Source organism: Poecilia latipinna, unplaced genomic scaffold (genome assembly GCF_001443285.1).
Source record: "Poecilia latipinna isolate Pla-1442-1.1 unplaced genomic scaffold, P_latipinna-1.0 Scaffold613, whole genome shotgun sequence".
Lineage (NCBI taxonomy): Eukaryota > Metazoa > Chordata > Actinopteri > Cyprinodontiformes > Poeciliidae > Poecilia > Poecilia latipinna.
In genome coordinates, this window is record NW_015113229.1 from 321,968 (window position 1) to 339,268 (window position 17,301).

Below are 17,301 nucleotides of genomic sequence, written 5' to 3' on the forward strand. Positions count from 1 at the left end.
ATGAAATGACAGGTGAGTTGGTGTATGAATAAAACATAAAGCCCTGTAATAAGAGACAGGAAAAAAAAAAACCAGAGACAGTTGTTGGGGGGCTTTTAAATGCTCCACATAATTTGCATATATTAATCTCCTCTTTTCAGCCTTATCAAGTATTCCACTGTATTTGAAGTTAAAATAGTCGTGACAGGCAGGGGTACGCTTCGTTTTTCCAAGGATTTATTACTTGTATAATTCTGGATCTTTAATAAGCCAATATGACTGATCCTCTGAGTTCTGTGGAATTTGGTTAATTGTTCCAGATGGTGCTCACTGATTATGCAAAATTACTTTCTTTCTCCTCTGTTTTTTTTTCCCTCTTCTCCCCCCACCACCCCACCCCTAACTACACGATTTCTTGATTGACTAACATGAAGAAAAAAGATTATTTTTGGCGCAGCACTTTCATTAAGAGGCTTCTCATCAGGTTTCAAACAAAAGTTCCATCTTATCTCCCCCGTGTAGTTCTAGGCAAGTCTGTGCAGAGGGAGGAGATCAGGCGGCTCTTATCTCCAACCATGATGAATCTCAACTGCTTCTGCGCGGCTCGGGTTATATTTTAGACTAACACAATTCTTTAGGCTGAAAGATTAAAAAACATGACCCCTGAATGGTGACATAAAAGTTATTATCAGTGTATACCACGCTCTTCTCACTCCTTTCTCCCAGTTTTATATGTGAGCGATTGATGAAATTACTGAGCAGTTTGTTCCGGCTCCCCCCTTTTTTTTTTTTTTGTTTTTTTTGCAGCTCCAGCTCTGTCCACGACTCGCTAACATTCTGTTTTGCATCAGCTAAACTGAGCTGAATGAATCATTTATGGAAGTGTTACGGGGGAGGCTCGGGCAGATTTACTGCCACGCTTTTTACTTTAGATGGAAAGGGATTTCTATGAAACCGATCTTGATGTTTGAAGCGATGCCAACGCTTGCATCAAGACATGAAAGGAATGCTCTTAAAACCCGCGTTTTGCTTCTTAATTTTCCTGGTCAGCGAAAGGGAAACTAGGGGCAGAGTGTTGCAAGGGAGAGAACGGTATTTACACGTAATGCATTCACGCACACGTACTAAAACAACCTCCTAAAAAAATGAAATGATATACAGCAGTGCAGAATTTAATTCTAATAAAGCTGTAGCTAATAAATGTGTGTTTAAATCAGCTTTTTGTGCTTCTTTTCATCATGACATAGCAGATTAGCTTCAGTGATTTAAGGTTAGATACTGCTCAGCATGTAAGCAGTGGGTTTATTTTTGCCTCTGGGGGATCTCCCAAAAAAGTTGAAATTGCTTCAAATCACCTTGCCAAAAACAGATTTTATCATATTTAATATTTAAAGTGCAAATAACATTTTCAAGTACCTTCTTGAAGTGGCACCCTTAGTATAAATGAAATTATGAATAATTCCATTTTGGTCATTCAAGTTAACAGGAAGTGTAACCTCAGTATAAGCAAATTCTGCAAAATAGACTCAAAATGATGAAAAGAAAGAACAAAAACACGCAAATGTTGCCCGTTAGCATCACACATGCTTTTGTCTTTCCAGCTTTCTAGATAAGTCGAGAAACAGGAAGTGAAATTAGAAGGGGCATTGGTCAAAATTCAGCTGAGTTGCAGTGATTGGTCAGGAAAAAAAAAAAAAAGCAAATACAGAAACTGTTAAGATTTGTGTCAAATTTGCAATGACTTTTGGGAATTGCAAGTCCGCGTCAACCATAGGGGTGTCAGATTAGAAAAGAAAAATAAGTTCTGTTATATTATTCCTTTACAAATAGTCAATAGAGTAATAGTTGATTACATACAACACTTATTTTAATTGGTGACTTGTTTTTTTGTTTCTTTTTTACGTTTCCAGTGGTATTGTGTTTATCTGATGATGAACTCCAAGTCTTTGACGTCAGAATGCCTCCTTGCCATCACCTTAATCTTTCACTCTCTCCACAGATTGTCTATCAAAAATATTTATTCTGACTCGACCGCTCCAAAGCATTAATATTTCTTCCAGTGGGAACAAAATACATTGGTGAAACTCAAAAACTGCACCCTACATTTAACGGGGGTGTGAATAATTTTGAGGTTAATTTGTATAATTCAAACAAGCATTGCAGCACTTTTACACTCGGACATGGGAAGATTTTCAAACGCAGCAAAAGAAAGAGTCCATAGGAGCTCTTCAAACAGTTTGAAAGTTTATAAGCAGGCGTTATAAGGCTGATATGCTGTGAGAAATAAGACTTTAACACATGACAGCATAGAGACTTTGTCACAATTTTATTGGGACAGGAAATGGAGTTGGTTCACTGGCCACGAGCTTTCCTTTTCCCACAGTTTTTCTAATGGCTGCAGATATTATTGTTGCATATTCAAAAACCAAAGAAAAAAAAAAGAAATCCAATAAAATGTGATGAGAGTCAATTGCACTGAAATACAGCTTAAAATAATGACTTTTATTCATTTCATATGTCAGGCCGGTCTATCCAGGTCCGGCTGCCAAATGCGATCAATCCCAACGTGATGGCGCCATTAAGTTTTTGAGGATCAATCCTGTGTAAATCCTAATGGATTTTTTGACTGGAGCCTTGAAGCCCCGAGGCATTTCTGGACCTTTATTACAGTCAAATAAGGGACTTTAAATGACTTTGCATTCGGCCAGACTGGACTGTGGAGTCTCATCCCTCATTGCTTTCTATCCGTCCCTGAGATAGAAGCGGTGCTCCATTAGTTTCGGTGTCCAGACGTGGACGGCCTCAATGGATGGGCCTGTCACGGCTCTCTCATTTGCCCCCATGTACAGCAGGGTTTGTTATCACACATCTAATTAGAACTTGATAAAAAATATTTCACAAAAAATCCAGTCATTAAATATAGTTTAAGGAGATTTATGGTCAAATATGCCTTAAAGATCTTTTAATGGCTCTGCTGACTTGTTAAGTTTGTAATTAATGGTCTTCTAATACAAAGTGTGGTGTGATTTAGAAAGCACAATGAGATTCTGGGAATGAAGTCGTTTTGGAAAAGGGCATCTGGGGCTCCCAGAAGCCATATTAAATAGTTCTGCTTAGACTGCTTTGCTTAGAACCATAAAGTCTGCTTTGAAAAGTTCAAACACACCAGTGTTTTCACAAAGATGAGGCCATTTTTATGCTGTGGTGCACCGAATGCTGCATAATTATAAAGCAGCCGCAGCAGAAGTCTCCACTCCTTCTGTAATGCCGCATGCATTTTTAAAGTGCAAAGCATAACAGTTTAATTTGAATAATGGGAGATATCTCTTTTTTAAAGTCCCCTCATTCTGACAGTAAAGCTAACAAGCGAACAAGTATCCAACGGCAAATGCATTACACCAGAAACGGTCTCCTTTTTCGTCATGAGAGTAATGGTATCCTTATTAGCATAATTAATGACAAATGGCAGTGCAGCATTGGTGAATTGGTTCTGGGGGATGATAAATTGGTGGATGCCCAGGTTAGTGGCTGCCAAGGAGGCCTCTTTGGCTGTCATCCCTCCTGCTTCTGCTCTGGCGCAGTTCATTACTCACCATGTGAGATGCCACATTACATTGCCCGGTACTGTGAGCACGGAGAACTTAATAACGCCACCCACAACCACGCGGGGCCCGCTGCTTTACCCACAGTCCAGAGGGCAGGTCTCTCTGCGAGGGCTCGCATTCGCGAAGAGCGAGGGCTGCACGGGAGCCGTCTCCTGCAGCTCCGCTGATCAAAACAGATCACACGTCAGTCACTTCTTCAGGGGAGTTGAAACCATATGACCCAGTCACCCGAGCCGCTGAGTGTTTCTTGTTAGGATTTCTTGGGGCTCGCCACATCCCTCCCATCATTACGGGTTAGTTTGCCCACAGAACCGCTAATTAAGAGGGGATTTGTGTAATTGTGCCTTCTGCTGCGTCCCATCCGGCACATGCAATTTACTGCCAGTCCTCTGCCAGCTTTTACACTTGTCCAGAGAGGCGGACGCCATTTATGCACACATTCTGCTGCACATTTACCAGCAGCCACAGCTGGGGATCAACGCCAGTGGCATGGCAGTGTCTTAAAATACTCCGTGCTGCTGATTAAAGTCTGATCGTCAACTGTTTCTTTTCAGCAATGCTCCCAGTTGCAGGCTAGCAGACATGGCTCTCCTGTCACTTCTGAGAGGTTAGTGTTTCCAGTGACAGAAATAGGTTCTAAAGCTACACATGTCCCTTATGAATTTTCACATGTTACAACCACAAACCTCAATGTGCTAAGCGGAAGGAAAATAATACATTCAAAATTTTTCTTTGCAAATGAAACCTGAAAAGTCTGGCATGTATTTGTTTTCAGCCTCACTGTACCTTTACTAAAGAGCTAAAAGTCTTTAGGTATGTCTCCATCAGTAAGTTTACTATAGAGGTTGGAACAACTGACTTAAAGTTTTACCTCCATGTTGTGTAGAATTTACTATGATAAAACAGATGATAAAAATAAAATAACTCAAATACTGATCCAAAAATGAATGCACCCATCATCAAATAGGCTACTTCAAACTGCTTATAATTACCTTCAGTCATATTTTCATATGCATCTGTTTTTATTCGCTCTCTTATGAAACCTAAACTCATTCAAACCTCAAAAGTATTAATTATATAACTGTGTTGGCTCTCTTCAGGTTTTGCTGACATCAATAAAATTTTATTCATGACTTTAAAATCGCAATTTTATCATGATTGTTGTTGTACTGCGATAACAATAAAACACTTTTTTTTTTTTACAATTCTCAATCAGACTGAATCTGGGAACGGCTCTTCAAGTCGTGTTTCAGGTTGTTGTCCTGCCAGAAACCGAAACCGTAGCACCAAAACCGTCGCTTTATTTAGCTCTATCCGACTTCCCAACTAACTCTGACCGGTTCCCTTGTATCTGCTAAAGAAAAGCAGTCCCTCAGCATGATGCTGCCATCATTTTTTCACTATTGGGATGAAGTTTTTTTTTTTTTTTTTTAGCATTTCCGTTTGTTGTTTCTTTATGGCTTTGTTTTAATGTTTCCTTTTGTAAAAATCAGGCTGATGGTGTTCAGCTCCTTCAGATTTGCCATGACTCTCCTCCAGTATTAATCCTCTGCTCAACTGGGTTGTCAGTTTCAGAAGGCAGCAGTATCTTCATAGGTTTGCCATAGTACTGTGCTGTTTCCATTTTCAAATGAGATATATATATATATATATATATATATATATATATATATATATATATATATATATATATATATATATATATATATATATATATAATATGTGTGTGTGTGCTTAAAACAGAGATATAACCCATCTGTGTTTTACACTTGTCAACAAGCTGCATCCTGACCCGTCCGCTGTGTTGGTCTTCATGATGCTGTCAAAACGTCTCAGAACATCTGCAGTTACACTGAGATCAAATTATGCTTTAGTGGATTCAGCGGCATTAAATGAGGTGATTCGTGAAAGGATTTGGATTTTTTTTTATTTAAGGATTTCAAAGTAAATTCCAAAAGCGTGCCATACTTTATTTACGTAAAGCCATGTGTCGCTTTTCTCCTACTTCAAATAAATAAACTCTGAATAAAATATACTGGAGATTTTGGTCGTAAAGTGGGGGGAGAAAAAGTGATGAAGTTAAAGGGGGATAAATGTTGTTTCCAAGCAATTTGGCATGAGAGCCGTCCAGCACACAGCTGGGGCTGACTTTTGGCTGAATCTTGCCATTGGATTTTTAGCAGTGCTTGTAACAGATGTAAACATGAGTGAGTCATTTAACCTAGATTTTATTTATTTATTTATTTTATTTATTTTGCATCTGTCGTTACAGAAACATAGATTCAATTCTTTCACTGTATGTCCACGTTAAGCGTGGATCATAAAATACCGCTGTCGTGCAATTTCAACACTTTCTGTGAACTGGACAAAGAATAAAGCTTATTTAAAATTATGTAGCTTCTTTGCACAATTCCTCATGTTTCCACTTCCTTTGTTTCTTCATAAATCAGAAACATCCAGCCGTCTCATCCAGAGGTTTGTAACCACAAACAGATTCCTTCACTCCGCCATCCGCATTCGCAAAACCTTTTCCAACTTGCTTACTTTTTTTTTTTTTTTTTTTTTTTTCTGCAAATTCACATAAAATAAAGTGAATATTTTAACATAAAGCCAGCTGCTGTCAGGAAGGTTGCAACAGAATGCTCCACTCCCACTGCAGCGAGGCTGAGGAAATAAGCCGCACACATCCAGAGGAGACAAATAAAAATAGATTCGACACATAATCTGTTTCAGTATCAGTGTTTTGTGCATTTTAGAATGTTAATCGACTTCCCAGTAAAAATTTAAATTATTCAAAATTTACACTTCCGCTTTTGCAAATCTTTTTTTTTTCTTTTTGCCTTTTTTTACTCATCTGTCTTGCGGTTTTAAAAAAAGTAGGGGAAAGATAAAAGAAAAAGAATGAGTTTCACAGAGCCATAGTCATTAAAAGAATCTGAAAATAGCAACTCACTATCATCTGTTCTCATAGCACGGGTCAGGAGCTCTGACACCTCCAAAATTCCTCCTGTCAGGGTAGGGGGCCATTTGTATTCTCTCTCATTAGGCAATTTGACTAATGACCTGCCGCGGCTGCAGAGCTACTGAGGGACCCAGAGCCTCGCGCCCTCTCCCTTGCAGCCGCCTGAACACACACCCTCTATTGGAATGGCACAGATGGCATGCCCGGGCGACAAAATAAACTACAATATGTCTCTGAGATGCTGTCAGGCCTGGGCACCATTTCTCATGTCAGAGTGGGGCTAAGGGCTGTGAGTGGGCATAGGGGTCCTCCTCCTCCAGCTCTCTGTTCATCTACTCACCATTATCTGCAGTGGTGACAGAGAGCCGGGTTCTGCAACTAGAATAGCATCTCTGTGGTCTGCATGAAGAATAAGGCTTAAATTGAACGTCACATCGACACTGAAAGGATTGCAATGCCTAGCCCCGCTGCATGCAGAGGGAAGGGATTATTCAGGTGTTTGGAATGTGAAATGCAGCAGCTTCCGGATGAGGCTTCCGAGCTATTTTGGAGCGGTTTCTCCATTATTTCTGTGCTGCCGAACAATAGAGCCGCACAGGAGAGGAGGTTCATTTGCGCTCGCACGTCGTTCCTCGCTTAATTCAGGGGCTCAGACAGATTCGCCCGTGTAATCACACCAGACGGAGATCAATGCGGTTCTGCCGGATTAGTGAAGTGTAAAATAAAAGTTCATCAACATTCCTGAAGTGCTACTCCTGAGTGGTGGCTCAGGTAATATGGGCTTTGCTCGATGAGCCACGCATATTTTCCCATCAGTCAGCGCTGCGGCTTTTGTGTTTGCGCGCGTGCGCGGCGGCGTATGTCGGAGGTGTGGGAATGCGATGTATGGTGTTGCTGAGGTCCTGGGTGACAGTGCATCCAACAATGGAAGAGTGAGGGATTAGTGCTCAGCCCAGCATACGAGGGAGCCCTTCCCGCCCTGAAACAGCCATTCATCTGTGCCCAGGGGCTGGAGATGACAATGCAGCCATTGCTCATTGCACCTGACGGAGCCATTAATAAGGCAATGATCCACACGGGGCCTGTGCTGACTTCGTTCTTTACACTACAATCACTCAAGCCACAGGGTCCTCCTTACTTAACACCGCCGCCGCGCTCACAGCCATCATCATCACTACCATCATCACAGCCACTCTACCAAAAGTCCTGCCAGATGTTTTCCTATTGACTCCAAATGCCAAACAGGTACCCGGCTTCCCCGCACTGCAATACGCTTATGAGGTAATGGAGTGTAGCATGGCCACTTGGGCGGGTGGAACATGCTTCATGCTGGGATTTCTACTCAGAAGATTGGATTTACATTATTTTTGCCCTTTGCACCCTCGGATTGCTCCGTAGTACAGCATCCATCCCTTACCGCCAAGTCATCTGCTGCGCCTCTCCATTTGTCTGGATGTAAGATATGCTCTGTAGTATAGATGGCGGAGGAATACAAAGTAAGATCTGGTTTTAAATGTAATCCTTGAGCAATAAAGAAACTCTCTGGCCTTCGGCTCTCTGCATCCATCTGTCCGTGCCGTGTAGATCCATCAGCAAGCACAATCTCTGCTTCCCATTGCCAGTTATTGATTTAAATGTATTCTCCCTGCCTACCTCTGCCCCGGCGTTGGTCCTGGCAGCACAAAGTGGCGTTCACTTGTGTTTTTAAGGTTGGAACAGCTGCCATGCTCTGAATAGGCACACATTAAGAGCTAATGTAGAGAGATGCATATCTGTCCTGTATTTTGAAATGTTTTTGATCACTCCTGCTTTGGGCTGGGCTTAGGCAATGAGGTTATCTGTAGCATCACCTTTCAGGTTGTATTATTTTAATGATATTTAGTATTTTTTTAATGATAATCATGAAATCAAGCGCGTAATGTTAATGATGCCACTAAGATTAATAGCGATGCATCAATCACAGATTTGTAGCCAAATTTGGAAGGCGTGGAACTGCCAGCATTGATTTCGGAAAATAGTCTTTCTCGCCTTTGGCAGAGGTGACGTTTCACTGTGTGTGTTACAGAGGAGTCACTGCAAGAAGGAATCTTGTACTCACTTAAAGCAAAGTCATATTATTTGGAGTTAACATGTTTTAAACAGTTTGTAGCATCTTTTATTAGCAAAGAGCATAGTTAGCAAAGTTGGTATTATTAACTTTGAACATCAGTTTTCTTATTTTTTCAAAAAACTTATGTTACAGAATTTCTCAAGCTGCCAACATTTCCAGATCCAGCATGTTACAAAACACACAGAAGGTAAAAAAAAAATCAAAAGAATGAAACAAAGCACTTTAAAACCTTTTCTAAGCTATTATATTGACTTTCTGGGTAGTACTTTATGATTGTTTTGTCTGTGAAAGGCACTTAATAAACTTTATTGAGATACTTGTTCTAACGCATTCAACTTCCAAATACCGAAGTCAGCTATGGGTCAATTCCCCCTTTGGTCAACAGCTGATTTCTCATTATATCAAAGTGTTAACATTCAAATATTAACTAAGACAACATTTAACCTGTTATTTTAATAATTACATGCATCAAAGCTTGCTCACGTTAGCATTTAGCTCAAAGCGGCTCTGTGTCCAACCTTTAAGAACAGTACGGGGTAATGAGCAAAAAAAAAAAAAGCCATGAAAAGTGAAAAAGCTTTCCTTCTTTGCCTGCAAGGTCACAGCCACACTTTGATCACAAAGATCGCATTGTATTACGGTCATCTCCGAGCGCCAAACCCTGCATCCCTGTAATAACCGAGTCGCTGAAAGCGTCAACGTGAGGAAATATTTTTATCATGTCAGAACTGTTAAATATTGCTCCGAACAGGAAAGGCCGACGCGATCGCCAGCTCCCAGACGGTGACTCACAACCTTGGCTTACATTTATGAGTTCCCTTTCGCGGGCCAGCGCCGTGACCTGACTGTGGGTTAAAGAGAAGCAGTTTGAAGCTCGGCCCCTTGATAATTTGGAGCCGTGGTCGGGAGCCAGCGCCGGCAACTTTTATCACTCCAGAATTGGGAGTTTTACAAAGAAGCCGAGCAGCTGCAGTTTTCCCCCTTCAGCGTGGAAGCGAGAGGCTTTGTGTCTCCTGTCACCCCGTGTTAATTTGGGCCCTAATGTATTTTATAAACAAAGGGCTGCTCTCTAGCCTGACAGTCGTGACACCTTGATTCCAGTGCAGGATGCATGCAGGACGGGGTTACACCATTAATAATCAACTGGCAGCCATCACACCATTTTAACCACGATCATTATGATAAAGGGCATACACTTAATTACAGGCCTGCTTAATTATAGCTCTGTTGAAGCTCGTTTGTTTGGTCAAATGCTAATTATACCACCACGCTCCTGGCAAGTCCTCATTTCAATCCACTTTTTTTTTTTTCTTTTTTTTTTTGCGCTGGCTGAACAGTGCGGCTTATTTTCATGCAAATTCGATATCTCGTGAGTGTTTTGTCTCCCCTCTATACGCTTTTCTGTGCCTACAGTGCGAGCGCGTCTTTGTTTCAGAGGTGAACATCTCTCAGACAAGACAGAATCAGGAATAATCAAGAGTAATTAAACTGGAAGAGGGCTGGGAGAAGGGCTGGGCTGGAGGAGAGAGTGGAGGTGCTCATACACAGTGAATAAAAAAAAAAAGCCTTTCATCTTTTCTCTGTAGACGGAAGGCGGGGAGGCGCTGGGGCGGCTGGGGATGGTGATAGCTTTGCTGTTTTGTAATCCTGCATTTAGACTTCAGAAAGTAGTTGCATTTAAGGCTACAGATTAAAATGTTCTGTTGGTTTAAAGTTCAACTTTGTTTCTCTTTCTTTCTCCTCCCTGCAGCTCTCGACGATGTGCCATTTATGGTGTCGGAGAAGTTTCACGTAAAACCTCAACAGGTAAAGAAAAAAAAAAAAACAATCCTCAGGATCAGATGACAAATGCGCGATTGTTTCCTGATCTTAAATGCAACACGAGAGTGAAAATGAGTCGTTTTCTAGTGCATCTCTTCAGACGAGCAGTAGCTCCTGTTTCCTTCCTTCGTCTACCATTCCTTTCCTTCTTTGTCCTCTCCTTTCCTATCTTCCACACTGAGAGATGAATGCGTGCAGTCAGGCAGAGCTGACTCAATGCAGTCCATTTGGCTGGCTGGCAGAGGTTGTCACTGCAGCCCCGTTTGTATTGACACGGAGCTGGAAAGGATTAAAGTTTTTAAGTATGCTTACTTAGCCTTGAGCCTAACCGCCATGTTTCTTCTGTGTTTTTTTTCTTCTTCCTCCTTCCTTTCCCCCCTTTCCCTCCTCCTCCCCCCCTGCTTTTGATTTCAGATGCAGCAAGTCAGTTTAATGGGCATTACGATCAAATCCCTGGCAGAGATCGAGGAGGAAGTGAGTAGAGGCTGCAACGCTCGGCTGCCGCCGCCGCCGCCGCTGGCCCAGAATGCAAAGCAAACGGTCTTGGGTTGTAATTAAGTGTCTGAGACAGTGAGGCCCTGTTGGCTCCACTAAGCCCCAATTGAATAAAAGCATGGCCATGCGAGGCAGCCTTTCTCTCCTAAAAGTGTTGCCTCCTGTTCCAAGAACTGTTGACTTTTATCCCTTTATTCTTGCCTCCAACAACTCAATCATGCATCTCACACAGCACAGCGCTGCAGAGCTTAAAGGTGCAGTTTGGGTGTTTAAAAACTAATTTCTGTTAAAATTTTATAAGATGGTAATAATTCTCTGGACCTCAAGTCATTATTAGCTGATCCAGGAGGACTGGATCGATACCAAGGAGAACCTCTACCACCTTGGACTAGTCCAGTCTACCGGATGGGCAAAATAATATTTGGTGATGAATTTTATTTATTTATTTTTTGTCTGCCTGATAGTAACACAGGTCATTGCCACAGAACAATAAACGTGACATGACAAAAGAACCTTTTCCTTATCGTAAATGAAAAACAATTTCAATATTATTTCAACCAATAATCCATCGGAACTACAGCTTCTTCTCCATCTTTGATTGCAATAGACAAATTAGAGTAGATCTGCACAACGCTAGAAATTTGGATTGTGACCTTATTACATCCAAACAGTTTCTTTGATCTTTAGCATCTTGGACCAAATCATAAGTGTGGGGTGTGGGCATACACTGCACCAAGATGCTAAATGTATCGATGGCATGGAAAGTATTTATTCATGACAGTTGGAAATGGCAACCTATAAATATTGCACGTTCGCCCACAGATAAGGTGATAATGATATTCAGTAATGTGAAGCCTCTTTTCAAAGTCTGTGTATTCACTTTTCCTGTTTGCTCTCCATTTAGCATGAGCCGATACCACCGCGCATCAGGGTGCTACTGCAGCTAACCAAACAGAGAAACAACGGTCCTTCAAAATGCACAGCTTTTCAAAGTACAGCAGGCATAATCAGTGTAAAATGATCAGCTTACTGTCTAACATTTGTATTTTCTCCATCTAAATGTGGACCAGGGAGCTAGGAGACGCCCATGTCTGGTTTAATCAGTCATCAGGTTTTTTTTAGTGTATGTAGGACGATCATTGGTGATGCACTGACTCCAACTTTGAATACTTGTGGAAATAACCGTTGCCTTTTCCATGAATCGTCACCCAAAGCGACTCACGTTGAGCTGTTAGCGTCAGCATCTGAGACTCTGCTAAGACACCAACAAAGTTATCTAGTGCAGTTAAGATAACAGGTGCTTACGATATTTCAACACGACCTCGCTTTAGAATCCCGAGCTATAACCTTTCGGAAGAGCTTTTAGTTTCAGATTCGCCATGTTAAACTTTTTAATCTCTCAGTCAGCCCCACCGTCGAGAAGGAAGTGACACTGTGCCGTAGAGCAAATAAAAAAAGAGCTTCAAAAGTTCTCCCCATTTCTGATGAAATACTGTAGCCTACAGGCATCTGTAGGAAGGAAATCATCTGTGCGCGGCTCCTTCCCTTTACAGCTCAAGTGTTTGTGAAAGCGAGAGACAGAAAGAGTGCGCATGTCTTTGTGCGTTTCGCTGTGTATGTGTGTGTGTGTGTGTGTGTGTGTGCGGGTGTGTGCTCTAAAGAGAGTGACAACCCCCCTTCTCTCTCATTAGCACGGTATCTTGGTATCAGAACTGCCAGGAAGTGACAGACCACTGTAAAAGAACAGGTGCTGTTGGGTTTGAGATGTGTTACAGAGCAAACACTCCCTCATCAAACCGGGTGTCTGTTCTGCACTCTGCCTCTGTCTTCTGTCACACACTATCCAAATCACGCAGAGTCGCCATCTTGTCATATGGTCATCTGAATGAAGCTCATTGCCGGCGCAGGTATTAACGCCATCTACATGTGCATGTGTGTGTGTCCAGGCTGGAGACAGGCTGACTACTCATCCTATATATTCTTGTCTTTTATTCCTTCTTCCTGCGCTCTTGCTTCCTCTCATCCTCCTCCTCCACCTCCTCCACCCTCCTTTTCTTCTCCGGGAGCGTGATTAGCAGGAGGACACATGGTGAGCTGAGCTGGGGAAGAGAAGGGAAGGGCATGAGAAATCATTAATTACAGCCGCGCTGGAGCTGATGAAGTAAATGTGAGATAGTGTAACACACAGGATTTAGTGAAGTGGACGACAGCACAAGATTAATGGCGGGGCCAGGCTGATGAGGATAAGTCACAGCTTAGCTTGATAATTAGTTTCCAAGTGGAAACATCCCTCACCATTGTGTTATTTTTACTTCTCTCCTCTTATTATCATAGCCCGATGAGATGTGCGGCACAAGCAGGGGGGGGAAAGTGGAGTCAGTGATGTACCTGCGAGGACCAAACCCTTCTCCTTTTGTTTTCTTTGTTACACTTTTAGTGCAATTAATACGATTCTTTTTTCTTTTTTTTTTCTTTCTGAGCTGCAGCTGCTGCTTTCCAGTTGCAAATATCTTCTTCCTCTGCTGTCCAGGAGAGGTCACTCTCACTTGTCCTCAGCTTTTCCTCTTTCTCAAAGGCTAAGGTCGCTCCTACTACGACGAATTCTAATTGCCTTCTCGTCTCAAACTCTTCCAAAAAAAAAAAAAAAAGAAAAGAAAAAACACACACAGAAGGAGAAGAAAGAGACGTGCCTTCTCAAATTCTCCACATGCACGTGTAATTGAGGTAAACTGTTGTAATCAGAGCCACAGTTGTAGATAGGACCATTCCTTAACAGGCATCACTTAAGCCATGTCTCAGGCGATGTTGGTTCCAGCAATTAGGCATTCTTTTCATTTCCCAAATGACTCGCAAAAAACTTGCGGATATTATAATTGCTTTTAGCCACGCATATCTAATTTGTGTCTTTTTAAGTGTTAATTAGTAAGCGAATTAAAGTGACATCTTTATGTAGTTTGCTCTGCTGAAAAATGTTGTTGGCGGCTGCTTAATGATTTTTAGAGCGAGTATGGCAGAGTGGAAAGAAGTGTGTGTGCACACAAGACGGGGTTTTCATTAGCACCTATGTATGATCGCCTTTTAGTGCTTGTAGGGAGTTCTCTGCGTGCGTTCGTACGCGCGCGTGTACGTGTGTGTGTGTTTGGGTGTCAATGAATGGAAGGACAGTAGTGTACAGGGGTGTGTGAGAGGGAGAGAGAGCTCCAAATAGAGGTGGAATTAATGAAGACAACATGTCACATATTTTTGGCAGTGGAGCAGGGACAGGAAATGAAGCTCGGCTCGTCTGGGTGACTGCCGCCCATGTTCGAGTGTGTCACTGTCCTGTCAGGCTGTGTGTAAAACTGGCAGACATTGATACATGCTCTCCCTGATAACACCCCATTCCCCCATCCATCATCCACACACACACGCACACTCTCACGCACGCACACACGTACGCACACTGGTATATTTATTTACTGTGCCAGATGTTGAGACTGATTTCTGTGTGAGCGGAGGGAGCTGAATACTTTCACAAATAATAGGCTTCTGATATGTGACAGGTTTGGGTAACTTGCAGCTTCACCACCAAGTAGACGAAGGTGGGTCGTCGCCTCCCCCCCCCCTTCTCCCTCCCTCAAGCCCCCTCACTGCCCCGTCGATAGCGCACAGTTTCAACATTTCGGTTGTTTGTAGCTTGCTTTCTTGGAGTTGGGACTGTGGAAAACTTCTTCCCGTGATCATACAGCATCACCTAGTGCTTCGTAGCAGTAATGCAGCTGCTGGACTTTTGTCTTTGAATTCACTAGAGGATGATTCGTGCTGTTGAGTAGCTCTGAAGCAGTTTCTATATAATCTATCACAATAGTACTGTTTTCAGTCCAATTGTAAAAAAAATAATCAATGCTTTTGCCTGGGAGGCTTTCCTTTAAATTTTCTCATAATTAAAGTGTAATTAAGTTTTGGAATCAGAAAGTTGAGATTTGTAAATAAAAAAAATTGGAACAATTGTAATGTATTAGTTCATGATTTAACTCTGTAAACATTGTCATTTTGTTGACGGGTGATTTGATGATTGTGAGGAATAGAAGTGTGAGAAGAATTAGACTGATGATTGAACTTTATGCAAAAATTACGAGTCAATTTAACTCGTTCCATACATTATTTGGCAACTGCATATTCTCATAGAAGTGGAAACACAAAATTGAAACATATGTAATTTTTCTGGTCACAAATACAGGAGGGTAAATTTATTTTGATGGGGGTTTTTTGTAGTTAAAATAATAAAACATAAAGAAAAAAAAAAAAAAAACGCAAAATCACCAAGAGGCGCTAAACATGTAAGACAAACATAATGTCAAATGAGTTCTGATGAGGATTACTGTTTAAAAACATGACAATGACAAGACTGAAGTGTGAAGTTTTTATTTTTTGGGCCATTATTATTTTAAATGTAAAAAAATAGAACATCAAACGAAAATTACATTATCTCTCAACAAAAACTCTACTTCTGCTTACCTTTAATCGTTTTACATTTTAAAGTTAAAATCAATCACATTTTTTTGTTTATTTTTGCCTTTTATTTCTGGTTTCTGGTGAGATTATCCTACCTCCGAGCCATGCACGGACCTCACTCATTTCCTGGCTTTGAGTCTTTCCCAGAACTCCAAAGCAATCTGCTGACGCAGTGTTTTAACTTTCCCTCTTTATTCAATTTGTTTCAAAAATTATTTAAATAAAATCCCGGGACATCATTGAGCAACATACCAAACCAATAAAAAAAACTATAAAAACAGAATAAAACAAAGAAACAAACATCAATAAAGAAAAACAATTAAAAAAACCCCAAACAAATGAATTGACGCCAACTTCTAATATTGACTGTCTTATCGACGTTCCACCGCAAGGGGGCAGTGATTCTTTACATTCTCCATAAATTCTTTCTCTCTTCTTTCTGCTGCTGTGGGCTCCCAGCTTCTGTTTGGATGGATACGATTAGATCAGACATTTTTAATCAGAAGCTGAATGGCTTTAGTTCCAATCCAGTTAAACTAGGTCAAAAATGTGTAATTAATTGTATTTCTTTGTGCTCTACTCTCCTCAATACTATCTAGGTTTTGTTTTTGGCTTGGTTTTCACTTGTCAGACTGTAATTCTATCTTTTTCTTCTCCTTGCAGTTCCACTACAACTTCGGCACAGAACTGAGTATTGTTCCTTAACCCCTCGTCCGGCTCTCCCTCCGAGAAACGCAACAAGAATAGTTCAATGGACTAGAAGGATCATTTATGAGTTAATCGGGGATTTTTACTTTCAAATGTTGCATGATTTCTCATTTTATTTAAATTATTTAATTTCTAAAAAATAAGTACTAGAAAAGATACTTTGTATGTATTTTTTTCTTTTTAGATAACTCTTGCAAACTTTTTGATAGTTTTTTTTTTTTAATCCGTGTTTCTCAGATAGCAGCACAGGATGAGATTAAAACATTCCTACGTGCCAAAAATAAAACTAAGTCACATTCCCAAATGGAATATTTGTTAAATCTACGTTAGCTGTGACTCACGTTTCGCTCATCAGAGTTGCACGTCGTTGCCGATGCCTCTGGAGGATGAAGGAGAACGCACAAATGGGGCCATCTGACGCTCATTTTCCAGAAGAAGCATCTTTCTGTCAGGAAGTTGATCATGAGCAGCACACGGCACGAATGAGCGGAGCCTTGAGACGTGGAGCGTTTACCCCAGACACCCACACACACACACACACGTCAACAGTGGCTCCTTTACTGACTCAGCTCGTTTAAAAGCACCACTATATTAAGTTGTAGCGGTGGAGAATGTTCCTCCAGCCTGCTGCATATCCTGAGGAAATAATTAATAGAACTTGGACTTCATTGACCTGAATTATTCTGACGACAATTAAGGTTATAATTTATCTTCCTGTGCAAAAACGCAATGGCTTAGAATGTTTTTTTTTTTTTTTTTTTAAATATAAAAAAAAATTACATTCTAGTAATAAAGCAGAATTTTAATAACAAAGCATGACTATTTTATTGCTGCTCTTGTTTCATTTGCATTTGAGTACACTTCTGCACACATTTATCAGGTGTAATTAGTACCTGACGCTCATACACAGACCTGCATCCTTGCTGTTAATTAGACTCTCATTCTGCTAAGTTTGTGAACTTCTAGCTTTTGCCAACTGTGTGATTTTTTTCTTTTTGTATTTTTTTTTTTTTTCCTGACCAAACTCCTAATGGCTTTTGATATTCACAGGTGTTTAATGAAGCAGGCGGCAGATGACAGCCCTCCGTGAGCGTTTGGTTTGTTGCTGTGCTCTGCTGCTAAAATCA

The 17,301-nt window shown here is 41.1% G+C and overlaps 1 protein-coding gene across 4 annotated transcripts in view; it reads left to right on the forward strand.

The window, feature by feature from the left end:
- The window catches only part of LOC106953916 (multivesicular body subunit 12B-like), a 48,812-nt gene extending 32,483 nt beyond the window's left edge, over positions 1 to 16,329 (forward strand). For all 4 annotated transcript variants that reach the window (XM_015043047.1, XM_015043045.1, XM_015043044.1 and 1 more), the window contains 3 exons: positions 10,407 to 10,462; positions 10,892 to 10,951; positions 16,130 to 16,329. In XM_015043047.1, coding sequence (XP_014898533.1) covers positions 10,407 to 10,462; positions 10,892 to 10,951; positions 16,130 to 16,171 — 158 coding nt within the window. In that variant the 3' untranslated portion in view covers positions 16,172 to 16,329. The remainder of the gene's footprint in view (positions 1 to 10,406; positions 10,463 to 10,891; positions 10,952 to 16,129) is intronic.
- Positions 16,330 to 17,301: the final 972 nt, after the last annotated feature.